The 26,647-nt window shown below is 35.4% G+C and overlaps 1 protein-coding gene across 4 annotated transcripts in view; it reads right to left on the bottom strand.

Moving 5' to 3' along the window:
* The window catches only part of Syx1A (Syntaxin 1A), a 184,361-nt gene that overhangs the window by 43,647 nt on the left and 114,067 nt on the right, over nucleotides 1-26,647 (bottom strand). For 2 of the 4 annotated variants that reach the window (XM_083123494.1, XM_083123495.1), the window contains exons 6-8: nucleotides 20,880-20,953; nucleotides 20,241-20,378; nucleotides 14,931-15,041 (exon numbers count right to left, since the gene is read on the bottom strand). In XM_083123494.1, coding sequence (XP_082979620.1) covers nucleotides 14,931-15,041; nucleotides 20,241-20,378; nucleotides 20,880-20,953 — 323 coding nt within the window. Of the gene's footprint in view, nucleotides 1-1,987; nucleotides 4,897-14,271; nucleotides 14,383-14,930; nucleotides 15,042-20,240; nucleotides 20,379-20,879; nucleotides 20,954-26,647 lie in introns of those variants that run through there. The other 2 variants (XM_083123497.1, XM_083123496.1) reach the window with 2 other exon arrangements.

Raw genomic sequence — 26,647 nt, 5'->3', positions numbered from 1 at the left:
ATGAGATCTCTGCATTACAATTTGGTGCAGAAACAGTGGGAAGGATCACTGGCAGAAATCCTTGTTGTCTGGGAAGATTACTTGGAATGTCGAAACATGGTTCACTACCATTCACACAGCTGGACGAACGAGCAAGCATTACGATACATGCAGGAAAATGCTAGTTAACTTCTGGCTATGTGCTCAGGCAATGGCGGTTTCAACATATTTCGCTTCTGTAGATGTTCTGGTGATATGTTCCCCTCTTTCTATTGCAAAAAAGGGAGGGTTGAGAGATTCAAAAACAGCAAAGATTGAAGTGGATGTTTCTTATTTTTATGCGACTTTCCAGCCCTTTAAGACTAATCTTGACAATGAAGACGAACAAAATTAGATGATTTATACTGATGAAGGGTCACTTTATAAAGGAACGCCCATGACCAGGTCACAATTTGAACCTGGAACCTTCGTAGGAGAGAACAACATTCCACACTCAATACACATACACAAAAATTGTAGAAAGAAGAGGAGAAAATTATTCACTAAATTTTGTTTGACTCCCAGTGGGAGATCCTAAATTTTGATGCTGATCAGCATCATGTGGACAATTGGGGAGATACATGAAAAGTGGCAGACTGGTTTAGAAAGGCAAAAAACTATGTGGTGACCAGGACATCCAGGGTTGTTAAAGGTCCAGGTATTTTAATAAAATTCAATTCCAGTCCAGGAGAGAAAATCAGCAAGCTTAAATGGGTTCTGGACCGTAAATAATCTTTTTATCTGTATTTCAATTCGGTCCAGGAACCTTTTTCCCGGATCAATTTAAATACGGTCCAGGAACCTTTTTTCTGAATGAATTTAAATACCGTCTGGGAAAAGTGAAACAATACGCAACTTGGATCGAGCACGGACCTGACAATAAACAATTATCAACTTGTGAGCATGAAAGACTAATCCAGGTGTTGGCTGTCTCGAGAACTAACGTACAAGGTAGAAATGGGTGAAACGCAAACGATGTAGTCCCGTTGCCCCTCTCCATGTAGTCCCATTCTCTCGCGCACGTTCCTTCACTTGGTTGTAGCAGCACTACCCGTCGCAGTTGTGATATCTGCTGGGAACACAGCAGCCTCAAGTTACCTCATCAACGGCTCCTATTGGCTGCGGTTCCTGGACCGGATGCCAGCGCAACACGTGACTGTTTTTCTGAACTCGATGTGACGATACACTAATATAGTCCATTGCGTTACGTACAGTAACTCTTCGACAAGGGAGCTTTTGAGCCTGACCCAAGAGAGAACAACAGCATTTTGATTAATTCCTTGCACTACGTTTTCTACATCGCAGGGTGACATTCCAATGTAAAACGTACTCGCGGACATTCTTAGAAGGCTACTTTTGATCGGTCAACCCTGGTCCAGGAATTGTAAATAAATTTAATCCCGGACTGGTAGAGAAAATCAGCAAACATAAATGAGTTCCAGTGTATAACCTTTTCATATTTAAAGCACTTCAATTCGGTCCAGGAACCTTTTATCCGGATGAATTTAAATACGGTCCAGGAACCTTTTTTCAATGAAACAATATGCAACTTGGACCGAATTTAAATTGTGCGAGAAAAATGGTTCCGGTCCTGCAGCAGAACCCAATAGAATTTATGGGTTCCTGGAGCTTTAACAACCCTGCATGCATCATCAAATGACAAGCTGCTTGGCAAGCCATGGCCCTCTGAGGGCTGCTGTGCCAAAGTGGTCAGTTTCAGTTTACAACTAACAAAAAATACAGCCTAGGCAATCTCAATGTTGATCTGTCTACCAATTTGGTAAAGTTTGCTTAAATACACTCCGTGCTCAGAAAGGCTAATCAGGGCTGAAAATATAGTTTTAAGTGTGACATGAAGCACTGTAAAATCAACGTGCCTTCACCGGAGACCATTTATTACAAGGTAACAACTTTAGCCACTGTGCTATTGCTCCAAATCTATTCTCGCATGTTCTTGAACATTTTAGCAGTTGCTCACAATAGTTACGGAAGTCTTAATATTTAAGTATTCATTCGCAACTGTACAATGTTGCAATAAATCCATGGAATGTCCTGTCAGTAGGGCATATAACTCATGTGGCTCAGGTTCGATTCCTGGAGAAGGTTGGAATATTTCTGACATGTTCTTGCACCAATCTGGGGGCAAATGTGGGTAGAAATTGGTAATGATCGCTCATTTCCATTATGGCAGAGATTAAGAATGCGTTGGACCCTACCCTCATGCCACAAGTGCCTTTATGGCACAGTGAAATACACAAGGGAGAGCTTTACCTTGTTTGTTATCTACTGCAAACATACAATAACAGTCTATCATTTCCATGCTTGATGATATTCCTAGGTTGACATGAGATACATCCTTACTCACACAGTCTTTTAACAATCACAACCACAACAAAAAAAGGCAGTTGGCATGTCAAGCAACTTGGTAGCAAGCAGAAACCATTTCATTCTGTATTGCTAGTGGAAGGATTTATAGAACTTTGAAACTTGGAACCACCACCACAAATAAACAAAGAAACATAGATCATCCAGATCGAACTCTGCAAGCTTCTGTTTAGGCGAATGCTTAACCTTCTCATCTTTGGTGCAAAAAGTTCATGGTGGGAACTTCAAAATTTTGGTGCGGACTCAGCATTGTGAGAACACTTGGAGGAGCTACTTGAAAAGAAGTTGTAAACTCTGTTCTCAGAAGCCAGCAAGCAACAGGACTAAATGTGCTAACCACACAAGGAAAGGTTCCTTAAAAGGCATTGGCCCTCCAAGGGCTGTTGTGTGATATGGTGTTTAGTAGTAGAATGGCACTTTGAGGAATGACTGACTGTTGAGCTATGGATCTCGCAAGATGGAATTGGTAAATTTCCATGGTTTGCTAGGGTGAACGTGGCAAGAAATGTGGAAGATTGAAGTACTGGTTGTGAGTTGTAGGCAGGGCAATGGTGAAGAAATTACCGAGAAGCTGACAGTGGGGGGATGAGTACTTCAAGGAGCTGTAATATTCACCATGCATGGGCAAGTTACTTTCACATTTCCTGCAACCCAAGCTGCACAGTTGCGACACCAGCTTAATACTGTATCATACAAAAATTTGGGTGTGGGAAAATGGGTTCGCTAATTAGTTATGGCCAGAATTTCTTTGTTAATGTCGGGTTCTGTAGGGCTGGAAGGCAACCTGAAACTGTTAACATACGAGTTACTTCATTAAAGGGAAAAAGATAAAGGTGAAGCACATCACCAGAACAACATTGAGGCTGGAATTAGCTTCTGAACATCGAACATGTGTTGCAATGCATACCTTATTGACTGTGATGTTGAGATGGGAAATAACAAATGTCTTTTACTTGAAATTAATAAACTTCACTTCAAATTACAATGGGCAAATAAGAGACTTTAAAGAAACAATATACATTATTGCTATACAACCCATTAATGATGATGTTGAATAATAGTGTTTAACAATAACACACATTACAACTGTTCACTCTTTTCAAGCTGAACTTACCACAATATTTGGCAGTATTGTATTGTATTTTTTCAAAAAACATTATAATACATTTAATGAAAATTTTGGCAGACAAATAATAACTACATGATACGTAACATATTCGTTGGTATGCACTAATCTATATGGAAATAGGATGATAAAAACAAGTACTAAAGTCACGTTGTTTTCACCTTCATTCTCAAATCCCAAGCTTATGAATACAGTCTGCAAAAATCTACCTGTGGACTGCATTTACAATGCAGTGAACAGGCATAGTTACTGAAAATCACTGTTGTGTTATTCATGTTTTTCAATATAATGCTATTTCTTGTCTTATTCAGAATGCAAATTGGAAAAATTACATAGCAGAAAACAGTTTAATGACGTAGTTTTTCCATTAGCACATTCAGGACGTAACATACATTAACATAATAAATAACAAATAGACTATTATGATGTGAAACTCTGCAGCATACAAAGCAGAACTGAGGTACACAACCAATGGCAAGCAAATGATGTCCAACAAAATAATAATTAAGCTTTGCAACATAAATGGCATGCCGTGATGAGATTATAATTCCAAAGATAGTACCTGTTAATTTGGTGATGGTTCTGTGAATAATTTACCTTTTATTTTGAAAATATGAAGCTCCAGATAACTGTAGCACTGCCTACACAACGTTACTCTATAAATTTCAAGAGTTAAGTATGCCATATTTGGTCTCATTAAGTGTATCTGTTTAAAACCATTGGTTTCTTGTAACCAACAGAAGTTGCGTGCTCTTAAAATACCAGTAAGAAACTTAACAACATTTAATACTGATACAAGATTATGTTTTAGATCCGGTTGCACCAGCTTCATGCATATGTTGCTGCAACTATGCATCAAAAACAACATGTACATCATGTCAACACACACGGTATATTTAAACAGAATGACTAGGACTGGAAACAATTCAGATCATCCAATTATACAGAGAAAGAAAAAAGTATGCACAATACTTATTTCCACTGAGAAAGACATATTAAAGACATCACACGGACATGATTTCAGGAAAGAGAATATCTCACACCCCCTTCTTGTCTTATGAGAGAAATGTGAAGTAGGTAACTTCGGGACGAAGGGGTGGAGGTCTCGAATTCTTCCCAGCACAAAGGTTCTACCAATGACTGTGAACATCTATTCCTATTTTACACCTTAGCAATGTATTGTCTTTATTTCTTATTCAAAATGCTATTTACAAAGCATACTATTTCCATATACTTTTTTTGTTATTTTTTTAAACCTTCTAGAAATAAACACCATCCGAACTATCACATCATCCGAGACTGACCGCAAGAACTATAATTAAAATGGTGATAACTACTACGAGGCAGATAATGATGAGTATTTTTTTCTGTGAAAAGAAAAACAAAACAACAGAAAATTAAAATTAAGCACAGCAACAAAACATATTGTGTATACAGGGTTGCCAACAATCTACCTTTGATCTCAAATAATGAAAGCTAAGTCTACATTTAAAAATACTGCAAAACTAGTAGAAAGCTCAATAGTTTGTCTAAAACAAAATGAAATATTTAATTGCTCGTACTCGACTACATACTTTGGCATTTTCACTATTAAGGAACTATACTGTGATGTACTTTTTCACACAATAACTTACGTACTAAAGTGAAAGCATCATCGTAAAAGAAAAAAAACTGTGCCAGGATGTGCAACTAGTTGCATGCTACTATCATCTCAAAAATGTAATCAAAGAATTAGGTTTTATAAATACAGGCCTTGATTTTTCAGTTACGACAAAGAAGTATTAAGTGGCTGAAAATAATAGTTATGTAGTAATAATGCAATGCAATGTATAAATTGGTTGCAAATGTTGCAAGCTGCAAGCACTAATCACTAGATTAGTTACTTAAATTACTCCAATGCACCTCATTTACAGATCTGAATATTTTATTATTTTTTCATGTTACAGGTGAAGTGTTGCAGACTTAGAGTCTACTGAGGCTCCACAAGAACTTGAATTTGGGTCTCTAACACCAAATTTCCAAGCCAGCCTTGGCTTTGCCTCATTTTTCACTTCTGCTGCTTTTGCTGTGTGGAATTATCTGTAAGGGATACTGGAATGAGATCTGTTGCATTTGGAACACTGAGGATGTCGACAGTGCCTAGAATTTCCCATCACGAAGCTGTACTTTATAATTCAGCCCACATTGGAGATGTACTTGCATGAAGTACAACACATCCCGTGTGCCAAATCATAAGGTAATTTTCTGGTCTATTTAAGACAAGTGACAAAAAGATAAAAAATGAAACGCCAACTTGGAAGTTAAAAATAACACTGAAAAATCAAGTTCTTTATTTACAGTGAAAGCTGGTGCAGTGCTAATCACATCCCAAGTAACTTTATACATTTTTCTCGGCTGTATTTCCAGAGGAGTATCAGAAGAAATGTAAGGTTGAAGTTAAGTTTCTACTTTTATACAAAAACTTGCATAATATGCAATAGCCATTTGAGTGAAAAGGAAGTCTATAGTGCTAAGAAGACATGGAGAGTGAGCTAGCTCACTACACAATGGTTGAAATGCACTAGCAAGGATCTGGCACATAAGCTGGCAGCCTGATAGGAGTTGCACTTTCAGTAAAAGTGGAACTGATCTGAATATTAGCTTTCATAAAGCTATTATCTACAGCTGCAAGAAACATTCATGAACAAAGAAGTACAATTGTCTTATGATTTAGCACACACAGGAGATGTACTGTGCAGAAATGTTAGCGAAAATCCAGGCTCTGGCATACTCGACCAGGCTCGAGCCCTGGTAGAGCCTGCATTTTTCACCGAGATTTCTACAAAGAGCAATTATTCCATGCATAATACGCACCACAGTTTATGGGGGGCAAAAATTTTGGGAAAATGGGTGCATTGTACATGAGTAAGCATGGTAATTAATATTTTATGTGTAACATACCCACTGTTACATGGCAGTATCATGTGGTATGGTACGGTTACGTATAATTGTTGTAATTTCTTCCCACGCACAGTTGGTAGCTCCCATGTTGGTAACACAGGTAGTCTGCAAGATAGATGCTATCGTTGTCACATTATCTTCTGTAACATCAAAGCTGTGCGAAGCTATTGTTTAAGATAATGTTAAAAAAGCATTCTTCCATTGTTGTTAGATTTGAACCGAGAAAGACTTAGGTATTTAGAGTCTTGTGTTCTTCGACTGATATGGGTGAGCACAAATGCGTAAAATTTCTGGCTCACTCTCTGCATGTATAATGTTTATAGAGCATTATGTAGCTTGTCGAGTAGAGATCTACATAGCCCTTGTGTGCACATATCTGACGGAAACACGAAATAAGAAGTAACACATTGTAATGTTAAATTTTCAGGTTTCTGAAAGGTGTGAGGTGCATTTTCCTTCCCTGTTTTGTCACGAAATGATGTAAAATGAACTGCAAAATGTGAAATAGACTCTTAAAAAACATAAAATTTTGTGTTTATTTACTGATGTGACACTTTCTGAAGTATGAAGTATCCTGAGAGTTATGCAATTTATGGAATATTTATTAATTCTGCTGTAAATGTTTGAGACATAAAAATGGATCCCTATATACAGGAGTCAACTCAATGCTCCGTTAAGTACATACGTGTGCAATTAGGAAGGATATGTTTATTTTGTGTAATAAGTGCAGTTTTGAAATGAAATTTAGGATTATATTCATAATTTTAAAACCAAAATGTAATTTATATACTGCTTTTGATTTGATTGTTCACAGGTATAACACTGAAATTTTATTTTATTTACCACTTTTGATCCCGAAATTGTATGTTTGTGTATAGTGGAACCACAAGGAAAGAAACCTGTGCAGACCCCATCGCGCTGGTGGGTGGGGGAAAAAGACAGGAGGAAGGAGCCTTCAAAGCGACCAACGTCAGTGTTGCCAGACCTATTGATTTCTCGGTAGGATTCCATAATAAACTATTGCTATGGCACCTCCGACGGCCTGCTCAAAAACAAGTTTCCTGGTCACCTTACTTGAACATGGAGGGGAGAGTGGAACTCCACTCAGCCATGAAAAGTCTGTTTGAACTGTGAAATTATGCCAAACGATGTGCTAGCACATTATTATTATTTTATTACTACATTACCATGGGCGTCCGGAAGGGGGGGGGGGGGTGTGCCCCCCCCCTGAAAAATGAAAGTCAACCAAAAATTATATATTTTTCACATATAATTTCATTTCAGCTGCAATAATATGTGTTAATTATTGCATGAATATGATACATTGAAATTTAAGCAATGTTTTTTGAGGGAACAACACTATTATTGGAGAAAATGTGCCTTCTTTGCCCCCCCTGGAAAAAAAATACCTTCCTTGCCACTGCCTGGAAAAAATCCTGCGGACGTCCATGTACATTACTATTTTTAGATGGTTGTATTTTATCCCACCTGAAAATCTATTTCTATTTTAGTTATTTTACGTCGCTTTTGTGCCTCTACGGGTAAGTACGACAACAAGGATGAATGAAAAACTGATGAAATGAATGAAGTGACACAAACACAGTGAAACGTCCTTGCCTTACTAAGTAGAAATACTGACTTCGTAGCGTGGGCAAATTATTTTATATATGTATGTGTGTGTGTGTGTGTGTGTGTGTGTGTCTATTATATATTAAATGCAGCAACATAGAGGCAACATAACTGACGAATAAAGCATGTGAGTGTTAATAACAAGAAATTTGCTACAGAACGAAGCGGCATAGTTCAATTACGAAGGAAATAATGCACCCTCTCCCCCGTAGTTGCTTGGAACTTTCATCGGCTTGAAAATACATAATATTCTATCCTTAATATACTATTCTATACTTAAATACTTAATTTTCTACAAAATTATAAAGCGGCATGGACGTCCAGAAGGAAGTGCAAGAATGGTCGCCACCCCCTCCCCTTCTGGAAAATGAATGTTGACATAAAAGTACTTATTATTTCAGACGTATTAGTTGATTTCAGTTACAGTAATTTACATCCATTATTATAATAGGGATGTAGGAACGTGATAATTTCAAACTCAAGTGGTGTTTTCTGAGAGGGCAACATTATACGGGGTAATATGCCTCGTTTACCCGCCTGATAAAAATACATTGTTTCCCCCTCGCTGGAAAAAATCCGCAGACATCCTCTTGCCCCCACTGCGCACGCCTATGCCGCCCCCGAGAAGGTCGATCATCGGATTTTGTAGCAGATCTTCTGGTTTCCCAAGGAACAATCTCCCGATTTTTTCAAGTCTGACCTGGCAACACTGCCCCGAGCACCGATAACGGCAGGGAAGATGCGCGAACGCTTTTGAGGGAAGGTTTTTTTGCTTGTGGTCGAGCTATACCAACATTTTTATTTTTCATTTACCAAAAATATGTACCTCTACTCACTAGCCAACTAGGGTTTGAATGTCTGCTAATCTACAAAGACACACAAAGGATTTAAACTTTTTCCAACTATGTTTAAACGTCTTATCATAAATGAAGTACAGAGGGACCCAAATCTCCTGGATTTTACATTATACATTCCATCTTCATGGTGCCAACAGAGATAATGTAATAACATTTTGCCAGAATTTACATCTCCTTGCATTTTAAATTATCATAGCAAAAAGTTGTTTGGTAAGATTTTTAGTTATAACTTTATAAATGTGGAAACAATGTTATGCAAATAAGTAATGTCAAGTCAAAATTAGCTGAGAAAGGTTTATGCCTAGGCTCTTTGTCTTTGTCAAGGAGCAGTGTGCAACCTACCAAATAAATCTGTAAAGAAACATAAAATAAAAAGAGGAGGTTCTTTCTTAGGATATTAGCCAGGTCAGTTCCAGATATGCTTGCTACCTTTCAAGAGCTAAAGTTACTCTATTATTTAATCATTGAAGCCGATAATTACGAGCTTACAAGATTGCATGTGCATCCAGAACTGACCTGGCTGATATACCCGAGAGAATCTCTTTGTTATTCACCACCAGGAAACTTTAAGAAGTAAAAGAAAATGCAAGCAAATTCAGAAATCACTTACAAGAATGATTCGAACAAGTGTTCACGAGTTACCAGTCAGGTTAAATCTGTGTTAGCTTCCAACGTTTCGAGTGCATATATTGCTCTCATCATCAGGGAATGTAAAAGAATAGCCAACAGTGTAGGGCTAAATACACGACTATGATGGGCAGGAGCTTGGATGTTGTCTTCCTATTGGCTTGCTCTGGATCCTAGTGTTCTTATTGGCTGGTGTCGTGTTTTTACGAACAAGCGAGTTCCAGGCGTGGCTGAGCTGGAGTCCCACGTCCCTGTTGAGATTGGTACTTTCCCGTGAAATGGCTATATTCTCTGCTTCAGGGATTAAAGATGAGGGTAACTTTAGCTCTTGAAAGCTACCAAGCATATCTGGAACCGACCTGGCTGATATCCTGAGAAAGAACCTCCACTTTTATATTTTATGTTTCTTTACAGATTTATTTGGTAGGTTGCACACTGCTCCTTGACAAAGACAAAGAGCCTAGGTATAAACCTTTCTCAGCCAATTTTGACTTGACATTACTTGTTTGCATAACATTGTTTCCACATTTATAAAGTTATAACTAAAAATCTTACCAAACACAAGTTTTTGCTGTGATAACTTAAATGCAAGATGTAAATTCTGGCAAAATGTTATTACATTATCTCTGTTGGCACCATGAAGATGGATGTATAATGTAAAATCCAGGGAATTTGGGTCCCTCTGTACTTCATTTATGATAGACATTTTAAACATAGTTGAAAAAAGTTTAAATCCTTTGTGTGTCTTTGTAGATTAGCAGACATTCAAACCCTAGTTGGCAAGTGAGTAGAGGTACATATTTTTGGTAAATGAAAAATAAAAATGTTGGTACACAAAACAGTCAATTTCGGGATCAAAAGTGGTAAATAAAATAAAATTTCAGTGTTATACCTGTGAACAACCGGACCAAAAGCCGTATATAAATTACATTTTGGTTTTAAAATTATGAATATAATCCTAAATTTCATTTCAAATCTGCACTTATTACACAAGATAAACATATCCCTTCTAATAGCACACATATGTACTTACCAGAGTATTAAGTTTAATCCTGTATCGGAATCAAAAGTGGTAAATAAAATAAAATTTCGGTGTTATACCTGTGAACAATCGGATCAAAGCAGTATATAAATTACATTTTGGTTTTAAAATTATGAATATAATCCTAAATTTCATTTCAAAACTGCACTTATTATACAAAAAAAACATATCCCTTCTAATAGCACATGTATGTACTTACCAGAGTATTAAGTTTAATCCTGTGTATAGGAGTCCATTTTTATGTCTCAAACATTTACAACAGAATTAATAAATATTCCATAAATTGCATAACTCTCAGGATAATTCAAACTTCACCAAGCTCCGCCCAATCATAGTTGTGTATTTAACCCTACACTGGTCTCTATCTTTTATATCCAATGTATGCGCTCGAAACGTTGGAAGCTAACATCGATTTAACCTGGCTGGTAACACGAGAACACTTGTTCGAATCATGTCGCCAGGAAAGCTACAATTCCTATTTTAGCAGAATGATGTGCTGCAGAAACTTGAATGCACTTTTCAACCAATATGCCTCTGGAATACAAACTCAGTAACTACACATGTACTTACTTCAGGGGGGGAGAAAAAATTGCAGGAGAACTTCATTAATGCATTGCAAGATGATCAAACCCAAAAATATTTTTTTTTTTTAGTCTGGAAAATATCTCAGTGTCTCTTAGTCAGTGTCATTAGCACAACAGACATCTCTAAATTCCAATAACCTGAATATTTCATTGATGAAATTTGCCCTTTGCATTGAACTCAAACTTGCACCAGATGAATACACACCTAAATAGTATTCGAGTTTAACATGTAATTAGGAATCAAACAAATGCCTACTTTATGTCAAAAGCATACCAGTCCTACTCAAATAAAACAATACAATAACTAATATTCTACTAGAAGTAAGAAAATGTCAATTTTTCACTGATATGTACACATATACACATTTTGTTTTAAACGGAAAAATGAAATGTGTAAGAACACACTATAATGTTAATTTTTCATGATTTTGAAAGGAGTGAAGTACATTTGCTTACCATGATCTTAATGATGCAAAAAGGAAAATAAAAGAGTGAACAAGAAATTCAGAGTTTATTGACTAAAGCAACACTTTCTGAAGCCCGACTTATTCTATGAGGTATGCAAAATCAAAGAAAGCTGATTAATTTTGCTCAGTGCTGTGTAAAATTCCTAGCTGGGGAGATGTTTAGTTGAGTTTGAGGGATGCTTATTCCAATTAACCTAGCTAGGGGATGCTTTATTGAAACTTTCTTAACTGGGGGTTAGCATCCTCACCCCCTCCCTTGCAGCATTGATTCTGTTTTGTTGTAAAATTTTGAGAAGAAAATGGACTCCTTTATACAGAAATCAACTTAATACTCTGATAACCACAAAAATGTGCTATGAGAAAGTAAATTTTATTTTGTGTATTAAGTATTGCTTTTAAATGAAACTTAAGATCATATTTATCACTAACACCAAAATGATATTTTCTATACTGTTTTTGATCCTGACATGTGTCCAGTTTCTAGACTGAAAGCTTGTTTTTATTCATCATAAATATATCAGCCCAAAGAGGACTGCTGGCTCTGTCCATTCCCTAATACTGTACATATAATGAAAGATATTCACAAAATAAGTGGTTTCCAAATATTGCTGCTGTAGCACTGCAATCAAAAAGGCGTGTGTGCATTTATAATGTTTAAGTAACAAGAGAAGTACACCATACGTGAAATGTTGTCTTCCCTTTTTTTCAATGTAAGGAGTATAAACTGGCTGAAATTTATCGTCAACTTTGTGAAGGCTATTGAGATTATGCCATTGCAAGCTGAGATCTATAATAAGAGATGTGGCCTACAATGAAGGTGATGCAAAAACTGGTGCCCCTATGACGAGTGCCACACAATAGTGGTATTTATGTTGAAAGTGGTATATGGTATGTATATCAACTGGCAATACAAAATGCTATTCCCAATTTCAATCAATTGTTATTCGAAATGTTATAATTCCTACTTCTTGAGAGACATTTGATTCTGAACATAATCTCAAAAAGTTTACTTGCCCGTTATAGGTTTCGTGCTTGTTGCATTGGCTGCCACCAGGAGGCATCTTAGTCAAAGGAAGTAAAATGGCGACTAGTGAGCAGGAAAAAGCTTTCGGTGTTCTTGAATTTGATTCAATGAAGTCTGTCCTGATGGTATAATGGCATTTCTGTACTATGGAAATGACCCACCATCAAATCAATTCAAAAGTGGTATTTGGAATTTTAAAGAGACTGGGTGCATTTATCTACGTATGCTTCGCAAAGAGCACTCACAAGCCCACCTAATGAGCAAGCAGAGAACTAGGTATTCTGCAGAAAACTGATTGGCAAATTTTGCATAAAAAAACGATCATGAAGCCACAGATACTGCAGTTGATACAAGCTCTGAAGAGGTCATACTTAAGACTTGTGATCATCTTTCTGTTAGAATGTGCAACACTTTATGAAAGAGAATGGTTTTGAGGAAAAATTAGTGTTTAGTGGCGAAGCAACACTCAATATTCACAAATAGTACGTATGTATGTATGTGTGAAAATTTTGAAGAAATGAATAACGTACAATCACAAAAAGTGCATCTTTTTTTCCATGAATGTTTAATCCTTAAACTATGGCTTGTTCCATTATGTAACCACATGTAGTATGTGACTTTGAGGACATACTGCAACTCTCATACAGGTCAGAGATGCATGTTTTGAGTTCTGCATGTCTTGAGGTGTGTGTGTGTGTGGGGGGGGGGGGCAATGTCGTGTAAATTATGTGCATTTTTTACCTTCTTGTCCTCTGTGGGGGTCCGATGAATTTCAGATTTATAGTTTTTTCTTTCCTCTTCTTCTGATTACAGAAAATGTATCTTTTTCTTCTGCTACAGATTTATAGCCCAATGTGTACTGAAGAAAAGGAGGTATGTAATTTGTAACTCTAGCATTCTTAGTTCCAGAGATATAAAATTTTATTTAAAAGCATGCGGAAATTTAATTTTCTAGCTGGAAACTTGTTCATAGTTCATGGGTTCACTGGCAAACATACACCATTGTTTAAGGGTTAAAAGAAAAAGTATGTGATTACATGGGCAATCAGTAAACATTTGAAAATATGTAAACAACCTTCCAGGATAAAAAATTTACAACTTCGACACACAAGATGACAAGTTTTCCTGCAATCCAATCTTTAAAATAACCATCACTGGTTTACATTTCAACTTGTTAAAGAGTTTGTTTAGATGCATTCTATGCAAAGATCGGCTAATTGTAACTTGATCTACAGTGAAAGTGGGGTCTGAACCACTGTGCAATGTGAGGAGGAAGGTATTGTGAACTATGTCGAAATGGAGAGGGAATAAGCAGCTTCAGAGACCACAAGTACAGGACTTGAAGAACAATGCAAGTTCACTATGACTGGTTACATGCAAAAATCATTGTGTATGCATTTTAGGCTTTTCACTATGAAATTAATGAAGATTTCCTGCAGCAACTTGAAACTAACTGATTACACCTACACTATCAAGTAATGATAAAATGGAATACATACATAAGACATCTGTAACTGTGCAAATTTCATCTTCAGTCACGGAAGAGGCAAAAAAAAAGTACATCACACTTACCTTCCGTGCCTTTGTTTGGTAGTTCTGTGCAGCAGTAATTTCACGCTTTCCGTCGTCAACAGCATCCGCTGACTGTTCCACGAGGTATTCAATCCTGTCAACCAACTCACCCTAGTTTATAGAATTTTTCACAGGTTGCAGGGAGGGGAAAGCAGTGGTGTTGGAGGTGCATTAAGGTGAAAGGGTATGAAATACACACAAACGCACATAGAGGAAATTACCAAGCAAGAGAAAGAACAATAATATTAATAGGAAAGAATCAGCAAAAACACAGAATACAGATTATAGTTCAAGGCAACATGAAAAATGACAATGCACACCAGGATATATTATTGATACATGAACACCAAGCCAACAGAGCATTTTGTTAATTGTTTTAAAAGTCGCATGTTCAACCAGTCACACCAATAGAGGAGGCACCACCACAAGCACAGTAGTGAGGAGAGAGGTACATTATATTCATACAATAACAAATTATTAGTACAGTTTACATAGAAGAAGGCAAAATATATGTAAATATTTATGTACATAGTTGGTAATTCAGGAAGCATTGAGGAACGTAAAAGTCAGGTACAGGGAATAAAAAAAAAGAAGAGAAAAACTTAATTAGTCAAATGCGTGGACACTTGTGCATAATAAACAATCAAATCATCACTTACCCGCCTAGCTTTACTTTGATATTTCAGAGCCTTCTTCGTATCCTGCGTTGCTGTCTGAACATAGTCTACGGCGTGTTCTACATGATACTCTATACGATCTATCATTTCTCCCTACAAGTTAGAAAGTGACACCAGAATTTGTTAGTGTGGAGAAGAAACCCGTTAGGTACATATTCAACTGGTAGAGGCATGATGTTTTCGTTCATAATATTTGGAAAAATCTGCTTTATTCATTTTGCATTTTAGTTTATCTTGGTAATTTCTGTAATGCTGGAAAAGCATTGCTTACTGTTTTCCACTTCAACTAATAACGTAGTTATTTCACTCAAATAAGTGTTATATTATGCACAATATTTAATTACTTCCCTGCTTTTGTTTGGTAATAAAATCTTTACATGCCAGTACAGTTGCCGGGTATGTTGCATTGTACAACATAATTTACTATGAGACCTTGGAAATGAACTGTAGCTCAGATAATGTCACGATTCATGTTGGTATTGTTGTACGAAATTTCATGTGTGCCATGACCATTTAATATAATCGGTGGTGGGGAATGCACACGACTTTTAAGTGTACAGTTCTTTCAATGCCTTTATACTCCACAGCAGATTTTTAAGTGATATATCTTCTGCTGAAATAGAAGTTTGGTATATAAAAGGGAATTGAGTTTAGTTCTGTATGAAACTTGTGCCCAGATCCATATTTGTTTAGCAAACACTGGGGTAATTCATCATTACTAACAAGATAAATGCCCATTATGAGCATGATCTTAAACCATGTCAACCGTCATAGTTTATATTTCAGAACGTAAAGCAAAAGATGTTTGGCAAAATGCCATTTTTAAGAGAGGAAATAGAAATACTAAAGTGTAGCTGTTGATGTTATTTTTGTCCAAATAAGAAACTTTCACCTTTCATCACCAAAATCTGGGTTTATGCCAATGAAAACTTGAGCATGTCCATTCCATGCTTGTCAATGTTCAACCAAAAACAGCTTGCATTTTTTTATCTGTTGCTTTACTGTTCAATACGAAAAGGTCATGCCTCTATGAATAGGGGAATATGACTGTGGCAATTCCAGAAGAGTGTTAGAACTTGCAAAGGAGGCAACAAACATGCAGTCCTAGTATATATTAATGCCCCTGCTGAGGGCGGAGTCAATACAATTTTGTACAGTCAGATGCAATTATATACACGAAGGTTTTGTACATGGAGATTTTTCACATGTTTTTTTATGTTGCTTTGTTTGTACAAAGTTTACCATGTAGAACTAGAAAAACTTCCTGAATTTACCAAAAACAATACTAATGAAGGCATGCTTATTTTTCTGCCAATACTATCACTCAAATTATGCGGAATCTGTTCTGATAAATCCATGTAATCAAAATATGTGAATAATCTAGATGCTTTGAATATCCAGAAAATGCAACTTTTTGAAATACTAACATGATTTAAATAAGCATGTTCCAAATCCTCTATGTGAAGAGTATACTAATCATATTAGGGTGGTTCATAGCATTCTTTTTGAATTTAAATTTTCAAATAAGATGGCATGCTTTTCTGAATTCAGAATTTTCTTACATTATTTACAAGTCCCTCCATGTACTTTACTCTCATATAAAATTGAAGAAACTGAAGACATTTAACTGCTTTTACCTCTAATCTTGCCAGGATATATATCTAAGTGCAAATATAAAAAGAAACATCCATCCTTCTCCAAAATGATGTTCTACTATTGCAGCATTCAGGTGAAGTAATTTAACTGGAGTGTCCCAAAACAATTCATCTTAAGAGGTTCATGGAGCAGAGGCAATGGCAGGCAATGAAGGGGACAAGTTCACTGCATCACAATCTTTCACTTCCATATCATCTTTGAAATTCTACATGATAAATTGCAATATTAAAAAAAATACATTTTTCAATATAATTTTTTTCTGCATGAAAATGGTGATTAGAATTGAATCGACTGTACAGATAGATACGCACTGACTCAGCCCCAGCCACTATGCATCCAAATTTTACTGAGAGTTATCTTTACTGCATGCATCAATGATTATTCTGATTTCAACAACTACCAAAGGATTTACTCATATGAAAAAAAAAATCCCATAAACATGCTGTAAATTGAAAAGGTAGATATTAATTTGTGTCACATATTATTCATCATTCTGAAATAATGACAAGCAATTTCCACATATACATACATACCAAATATTTCACTTTTCTATCAGTTTTGGCTGAATGCAATGAAAAGTACAGTGGAACCCTAATCTACATGGTCCCAACAGAGCAAAATGTTATAAATGTTTTTTTTCAACAGGTTGGTACCCTGAAAAATATAAAATCGAAGTTCCACTGTACACTCACCATGGAAAACCAATTCCAGGCCAGGATTCAAAACAGAAACCTTCAGTGGCAAAATTATGAGTCAATAACTCAATGCACTTCTCAACAAAGGTGGCATTTCAAAATATAATTTGGAATTTGTAAAGTTGGATTATACGTATAACAATTAGGGACTATGGACAAATAGTTCATTCAAATAAAAGTTTGGTTTAAAGTGATCAAGAAAGTGTGGGGCCCTAACTCCCCCCCCCAATAAGCCTTTATGGCATGGCATGATGCAAAGCACAGGGGAGCACTTTACTTTTTTTTTTTCTACGTTTAAGTACACTTGATGCTCAACATATTAATTGGGACTTGGCCTAGAGTTCAAACTGGGATCTGAACCACTGTGTGTCTGCAGCGGGTATTGAACCTGGGACCTACTGATTACAAGGTGATGACATTACTAGATGATTCATCAAAATCCTTGAGGTGTTAACACTCGGGTGCAAATTGTCCACCATTATTTCAGAATGACACACAAGATAATGATATTATGCATAGATTTTCCAAATATATAATGTCACACTTAAGACATACAAAACAGTTATTTCTTCCCATATGACAATCACAGCCAACAGAAGTTTCACATACACAAGCACACACAATCCCTTGAAGAGTATTAACAACACTACCATCATGGATTACACCAGATTTGTAAAGCAGACAATCACAAATCATTTCAACCAGTCACTGGCACTGAAGTAAAAACCTACTAGTGTGAACTCAGGCTTCTAACTTATCTTGTCCAATCAAATTCTCAGGCTTTCCACATTTTGAAATAAGTTTTCAGGATTCTCTCTGCTGATTAACTTACTAGTGAATACATGTCAAAACGTCTTCATTACACCTTAATCAAATTGTTCAGGATTATTAAACACTAATAAACTAGTCCATGAAACATCATCAACCAAATGTGTTTCCATAATTTAATTCAAAATCATGGATTTGTAACACTGACATTTTAGTGAAGTACCTTGCAGTAGTGTGTCTTGTATTCACTCAAGGTTTCAACCAACAAACATTAGTCTTCTTCAGAAAGCAAAAGAAAATTCTTCAGGCAAAATTATGTAATCTTAAAAAGTTAAAAGGTAAAGAAGATAAAACGGACACAACGTTGAATTTCTGTTCACTCCAAATGACAGTGAACTACGGCTCACAACTGCTACCAATAGATTGACTTTCTAATTACTACAAACAAAATACAGGTGGAATGAAATCAACTTTATGATGTGTTAGACATCACAACTCAGAAAATTTACGTACAGAAAAACATTAAATGTGCCATGATCAATATAGTCAAGTTCTTGCCATACATGGGACAGCATGCACACATATATGGTTTTGATGACTGTTGTAACTGGTAACACTGTTAAGTCTCATCTCCATGTTAATAAAACATTAACATGCTGACCAAGGCAAAATTTATTGTATAAAAAATATACACTAAAAACAAAGTTTCCACCCTGGAACAAGGTCTTCTTCAGACGAAGGTTCACAATTTAATTCAAAATAAATTTATTGTGATTATAGATAAAGAAAACATTTCACGATCACACAAAATCTGCCAGTTACAAAAAAACATTTAAATGCTGACCAAGACATTCTGAATTTATGTTTTTGGTGTATATTTTTTATACAATACATTTTGCCATGCTCAGCATTTTAATGTTTTGTTGTAACTGGCAGATTTTGTGTGATTGTGAAATGTTTTCCTTATTTATAATAAATACAGCCTTGGTCAGCATCTCAAGTGTTTTTCAGACATCATATACCTTCTCTTGGTCACTTGCCATCTTGCAACAATAGTAAACAGCACCCCTAAAACAGGGTAAAAATTGATGTGCATGCATATGAAGTTCATGTACATAAACTTTCAGAGTTTTCCTATGCACTAGTTCCCAACATGTTCTTCTATCATAAATAGTTTCTTTGTAATACACACATAAAGTTGTTTCATTCATTTATAATTACCTTGTGTATAACTTATCAATAATCTGGTAGCTATTTGCTTGTCTGAAGGAGTTATAATGGTAAAAAAATAAGATTAGGTAAATTTTTAAATAAGATACCAAAGTCTCAGTCTCAGCTCAATTTTACAGATACCCGTCTCATTTCGACAAGTCTCGAAGGTTTCGGTATCATTCTCAATGTCTACAAAGTTATTTTTGAACTTTGTACCATCCCCAGTGTATCATATTGATTTTTGTTTGAAGATCTACAGCAAATCACTTGAAGCATTGCATAACTGAAATTATACATTTTTGTCTGGTAGAGACACAGGCAACCAATTCTACACAAATAACTGTACACCTCACAATGCAAAAGTTGGTATTAAAATATAAGTTCAAGTTTTCCACCCATTTTGTCATGACAAGATTCCTCAACTTTTCCAAGCATTTTTCAGACAAATCTGTAACATTTTAACTTCCTTTAACTCTGCTGACAGTATATTTTATGAGTGGACACGTGCAAATTATAGTTCTTATTACAAGAAACTTCACATTTTCACCTATTTCTTTAGGAACATCGGAACATCTGTTGCATCAAATTTTACAAATATGTGAAAACACATTCACTGCAAGAACAATTATATTCTATATTCACTCAATTTTCTCTGATTTTCTCAGTTGTAGGTCGATCTCTTAAGACTTCGTCTGGTTTTCCAGACCAGTGAGAATCCTGTAATTTGTCTGATTCTCATTCTGCCCACTGTAGTAATTTAAATTGCACTGTACAATGAACACATCCATCCGAAACACAATTCCGTTGTCTAGGAAAGATAGTGCCTGGACAAATAGCCTCTGAGAGAATACTACGATTTATGTATTTTTTCTGTTCAAGGTTAACGTAACACAAACATTTCCTTTCAACTATAAATCAATGTGAATAAGACAAAGGTGAACAGAATTATTTGTTTCCTTACCTGACTTTCTACTAACATGGCCATATCCATAAACATATCATGGAGTTCCCTAATCGAGTTTTCTAGTTTGATTATATCTGCATGCCTAGCTTCTATGTCTGCTAACGTCTGTTTGGCTTGTTGTGTTTCCATAATGATCTGAAAATTAAAATACAAGCAATGATCAACTTATTCTACTGTTGCAGTTACTCCATAATTAACACATATTTATTTTGAACGAAAGAAGTAATGATTGTGACAAATTCTGTAACAAGATGCACTTTTTATGCAAGATAAAATAAAATGTGTGTTTACGGTCAAAATATGCTAAATTTGCATACACATCCATGTAACATAGATGGCTTATGGAAAGCCTGTAAGGAGGAATGTGATCAAATGGGCAAGGGTGTTCTTCGCAAAAGCCATCTGGAATGGAAATTAAGGTGCAGAGCTATAGCTTTAGTGAAAGAACAACAAACTGAGCGTGATCAACATTGGAAATGAAATTCCAAAATTAAATGCAATTGAAAGTCATTACCAGAGATCAGAAACAACCTCTGGATGGATATCTAATGAATGCTTACAACATAACTTTTTACTACTAAATAGATTTCAATTCACCCATTGGATAAATTAATTTTGTTATTCAGGTTAACTTACTCCTTGTGTGAAGACTGCTGGGTTTCCTTGCTCTAACATTTCTTCTAACTCTTCATTTGTTGTTGTTCTACCAGCTGAAATAAAAACGTACATTGTTTAGTTGGGTCTTCACAACTGTACGAGAATGGATCAAAAATTGCCACGTTGCAGGTTCACACGAATGAACCATTGTAGTGGAGGAAAAATTATTTTGCTTGGTCACTGTTATGCTGTTAAATTACATGCAGTCGGTGTCAAGCATGTTCGAAACTTTATCTATGATATTATAAACTAACATGTAAAAATATTTCATTGTGAAATAAAATGAACTAGTTTTACATGCTATTTCACAATTCTTAGATAAATTTTGAAACTCGCTAGTGTGAAACCCTAATGTAATGTTCTTACGATGCTTGAGACTGAAGTATTTAAAATGGGAGACTCAATAAGCAAATGGGCATTTTTTGGAAGCAATTTATTTCTGTATTTGTCTTATTTTATCTTGTGTTTCTGCATCATTAGGCAAATAACGACAACGTGAATGATGATTAGCTCAAATTGATGAAGGAACACCCATGCCTACCTGGAATTAAGGTGGTTACCACTTTATTTCTAACTGTTGAAAGGGTACAATATAACTAACTAACTAACTCTCTAGCCTTCTTAAACCCGAAGGTTCATGGCTGCAGCAACACAGGCCTTCCATGTTTCCCTATTTTGAGCAAGTTCTATATACTCTTTTCCATCCCTACCGATTTCCCTTAGGTCCATCTCAACGTTGTCCCTCCATCTTCGTCTTGGCCTTCCTACAGGTCTCTTACCATCAGGTTTCCCAACAAGAATCCTGTAAACTCCTCGTTCCTCTCCCATTCGTGCCATATGGCCTGCCCACCTAAGTGTTCTTGATTTAATTATTCTAATAATATCTGGACATGAATACAAATTATGTAGTTCTAAATTATGTAACCTTCTCCACTCACCTGTCTCCTCATCCCTTTTAGGTCCAAAGATTTTCCTAAGGATCTTATTTTCAAATACTCTCAATTTATGTTCCTCTTTCAATGTAAGGGACCAAGTTTCACATGCATATAATACTACAGGCAAAATTGCTGTTTTGTATATTTTAACTTTCAGTTTCTTAGATATTAAACGAGAAGACAAAAGTTTATGAAGAGAGAAGTAACATGCATTTCCTGAATTAAGCCTACTTTTTATTTCCTCTTTAATATAATTTTCATTTGTTAATATTACTCCTAAGTATTTGAATTTGGAAACTGGTTCAAACGAGTTGTTATCAATAATTAGATTTTGATTATTACCTAACACTTGGTTTCGGCCTGTAAGCATATATTTAGTTTTCTCTTTGTTAACTTCCAAACCTATCTCTTTAGCAGTTTTGAAAAATATTTTAGCATTATTCTTAATTGTATTCACATCATCCCCAAGTAAGTCTACATCATCTGCATATGCTAACAACTGAGTCACACCATTTAATTTTAGTCCTTCTTTAGTTTCTTTTACCTTCCTAACAGCATATTCTAAGGCAAAATTAAAGAGCAATGGAGATAATGCATCTCCTTGTTTTAACCCATCATGAATTGTAAATTTGTCAGACATATTAATACCCACACGAATTTTACTTTCTGTTTCACTGGTGCATACTTTTATCATACTAACAAGCTTCTTAGGTATTCCAAACTCAACTAATATATTATATAGTTTATCTCTTTTGACTGAATCATATGCTTTTTTGAAATCAATGAATAGCTGATGGACATTTTGATTATATTCCCACTTTTTTTCAAGTGTCTGTCTGATGTGAAAAATTTGATCTGTAGTTGATCTGTTACGTTTAAATCCACATTGATAATCACCTATAATTTCATTAGCATATGGGGTTAGTCTTGTTAAAAGAATGTTAGATAATATTTTATATGTTGTTGAGAGTAGAGAAATTCCACGGTAATTATTGCAGTTCATTTTATCACCTTTTTTAAACACAGGAACAATTATGGATTCTTTCCACTGCTGAGGGATTTCTTCTTTATTCCATATTAAACAGATTAATTTATGAATTTGATACATTAATGAATTTCCACCATATTTAATTAACTCAGCTGGTATTAAATCAATGCCAGGTGCTTTGTTATTCTTTAGCCTTTTAATAGCATCTTTAACTTCAGTCAAGTTGGGTTCTGGAACTAAAGGTTCTGCTGTGTGTACTTCATTCACTTCTGATTTATCTCCTACATGGACATTTAAAAGGTCATTAAAGTAGTTCTTCCATCTATTTAGAATATCACTTGGGTCAGCTAGAAAATCACCGTCTTTATCTTTTATCAAGTTTACTTTAGGTTGCCACCCCTTTCTAAATTCATTTACACCTTTATATAAATCTCTGATATTTTTATTTTTGCTGTTTGTTTCAATTTCGTTAATTTTGGTTTTCAAGTAATCTCTTTTTTTACTTCTAAACGTGCGGTTAACTTCTCGCTTTATTCTATTATAATTGCTTAGATTTGTATCATCAGAGTTATTTAACCACCTAAGTCTAGCCTGATTTCTTATTTCTATTAGATTATGACATTCATTATCAAACCATGGTTTACTTTTTCTCGGTTTATGGTATCCTATACTTTCTTTAGCTGCTGATTTTATTGCATTACGTATGTGCTCCCAATTCTTATTTACGTCTGTTTCATTTATATTTTCATCATCATTTAAATCCTGCAAAACATCAAATCTATTTGACAGTTTAATTTGGTAATCTTTCTTAATTCTTTCATCAGTAAACTTTCCTGTATCAAATTTTAGAAATTGAAAGGGTACAATATGTTATCTATAATGTATTTCTGTGGTATAATGTGAAGAAACAGTAAATCATGAGCAGGAAAGAAGAGCATGTTAAAATGGGTCACATCAGGGCACCACTATTATGCCATAGTCTAAGAGTGTTGATGTTTATAAAGCAGGTAAATCAAAACACTGTACACTGCAAAGAGTGTTTGCTTCTGTCACTCAAAACATTATGGTCTTTTTCTTCAAATGTAGGGGGAAAACCTGCCTTTTTGAGTCTCTCATTTGCATGCAGTTAGTTATGTTAGTTATTATTTTACAAAAGTCATGTATGTTTATGCACATGTTAGTACAAATCGAGTTGGGTTCATTTCTTGATCCATCCTCATACAGGTCAAAAAACATGCACTATTTTATGTAAGGCAGTATTACTGAAGCTCTAGTGAAAACAAACCTAGTGCTGCTCATGCTGAAATGCTGTTCGTAGGGAATTAAAAACAGCAGCAAGGCTCGTGGTAGATCAAATATCTTGCTACAGTCTCAGAAAATGTCTGAAATCATATTGCGTTTTTCACAATATCAAAGTGAAATTTATATTTCCTTAAATTTCTGTTGCTTCTCCAAGTCTGTAAGTGAATCATGACAATGAGCATGAACGATTAAATTAGATTTATTGGAAATCGCAAAAAATATTTTATGACATAATGTGAAATCAGTAAATTTAATGCAAGTGAATTTTGCGAGTGATCCTAGGTTCATATCAAGTTTTATAAAAATAACCAAGACTGCCCTAATTTCAGATCAACCTTAAATTCTTCTTCAAGGCTGAAAAGCTTATTAGTAATACAAGGTAAAAACCTTAAAACATGGATAAAATTGACATAAGCTTGGATCAAGATTCTATTTCTTTTAACCATTTTTAAACTGATTTTATCCCTAAAATTAAAAGGTATGTCAAATAGTTATATTCCAATATTTCACCAAGGCCACTTGGCTTCTTCAGGGATACATACTAATATGTATAAGTGTTGGAGTTTATAAAATATAAAACAGATATCCATTGCAAGTTAAAAGTTGTAGTAATGTTTTAAACTCCACCTGTCCTTTTTGGATATCCCTAAAGAAACTAAGTAACCTTGGTGAAATATTGGAATATAACCATTCAACATGCCAAGGTGGGTACTTTTCTTCTGTTGACATAGAAAGCCAAGCTTCAGGCAATTTTATTCCTGTTTTAAACTTTTTACCATGTCTTTCACCTAATCTTCTCAAATCTGAAGAATTAAGCTTGATCTGAAAAATTGGGACAATCAAAAAGAAGAAGACATGTCTTGTAACTGTCTTTGTTATTTTTATGATGTTGGCAACACATGGCATGACACATCATCCTCTACACCAAATTCTGGCTATGGCAGAATACCGTGAGGACAATAGGAGAGAGAAGTTACAATGAAAAGTAACCGATAAAAACAATGCGGCGATTTGTACGTTGATCTATATCAGCCAATGGCCCTCAAAGGGCTGTTGAACATGTAATTCATGTGGCGATATTGCTAAAGATAAAGACTTATTTTCAGAGAACACTGCAAAGCTTTTCTAAAAACGTTTAATTTCATAAAGGAATAAAAAACAGGTGTGAACAGCATTTCTGCACATATTAGTGCTCTAAAGCAATTTGTTTAGAAACTACACATTCACCATATCAAAATTTCATCCACATATGCACTAATTAAGAAAAAAAAACGTAATCTTTCATTGCCTAAGATCTTTTTTTAAATGCATTGAATTCCATGTGAAAACCACTCCAGGTTATTAATCTGTTCCGGAAATACTTATGTTTCAGATAATAGAAATGAGATTATAATGTAGAGACTTGGCAACAGGATTTTTAATTTATCAGTTACTGGATCGATAAAATTAATTGGGAATTCACTGAAATGTTGTTAGCTCTTGTGTGTTATGTATGTATGCGACAGATGTCACTGCATGCATGACAGCAATGAAAATTATAGGGTGTTTGAACAACTAAGAAATTGAGATCACTTGCTGTGTGTCGTTTCTTGTTGTTATTCAGCATGGCATGTACAATGGCCGATAGACCCTTATGCATGGTATGCAGTCAGTAGAAAGTTATATGACTGACAGCCATCTACGTCACTGGTATTGAAGCTGTGCCTATCGAAGACTGACCACCAGGAATTCTGACAACGTTGCTAGTATGTCTCCTGCAGTGTGTGTCTGCCTTTCCAGATACACAGTAGTCAATTTGCACATGAAAGTTACATGACAGATGTAAATTCAGAAGGGCACCCAATTTTAACTCGAGAGTAGATATATGCCAGTTATTTTTCGGAATAGAAGACATGAGGTTTAAATCATTTGTATATCTCCATAATGAACATTCATATTAATATATTCACGCAACCCATATTAGATGCATGGAACACTATAATCAATAATGAGTGACCGATCAGTTATGCTTCCGTATACAACCACATTAATATTTCTGGACACAGATTAATAATTGTAATACAATGTGGTATCATGCAAGCAAATCATTGTTCTTATCATCAGACAATACAGCATCAATGAATCTCTCAAAAGTTACCAGAATGTAAGGAAAAAAATGTATTTATAAATGTCGTCCTGAAATTCTAATCTACTTTCATTTGAAATATGTTCTGAAAACAAGCCAGCAAAATATCTGCACAATGCAATGAAACAGTAATGTTAAGGAGAGAAAAATGGGTAACGTTTGTAACTTTTACACAGCATACACCTACAGCTCTAAATGCATTGAGGAGGTCAATGGTGCTTGGGCAGTTTAACCCATTTGCCACTTTCGCCAGTTCTTCACTGAATGATTCAGTTTGGCCCTTGGCATGCACAGGTGGGTGGGAATTTTTGCTCCTCTTCTTATTATCGCCTGGAGAGGTTCATACAAGCAGTTTGCTTTGCACGTGTCATGTTTTCTTCTTATCTCTGGATGTGTT

This window comes from Lepisma saccharinum, chromosome 6 (assembly GCF_977018435.1).
Source record: "Lepisma saccharinum chromosome 6, izLepSacc3.1, whole genome shotgun sequence".
NCBI classification, from domain to species: domain Eukaryota; kingdom Metazoa; phylum Arthropoda; class Insecta; order Zygentoma; family Lepismatidae; genus Lepisma; species Lepisma saccharinum.
This window is presented reverse-complemented; position numbering and strand designations above follow the sequence as displayed.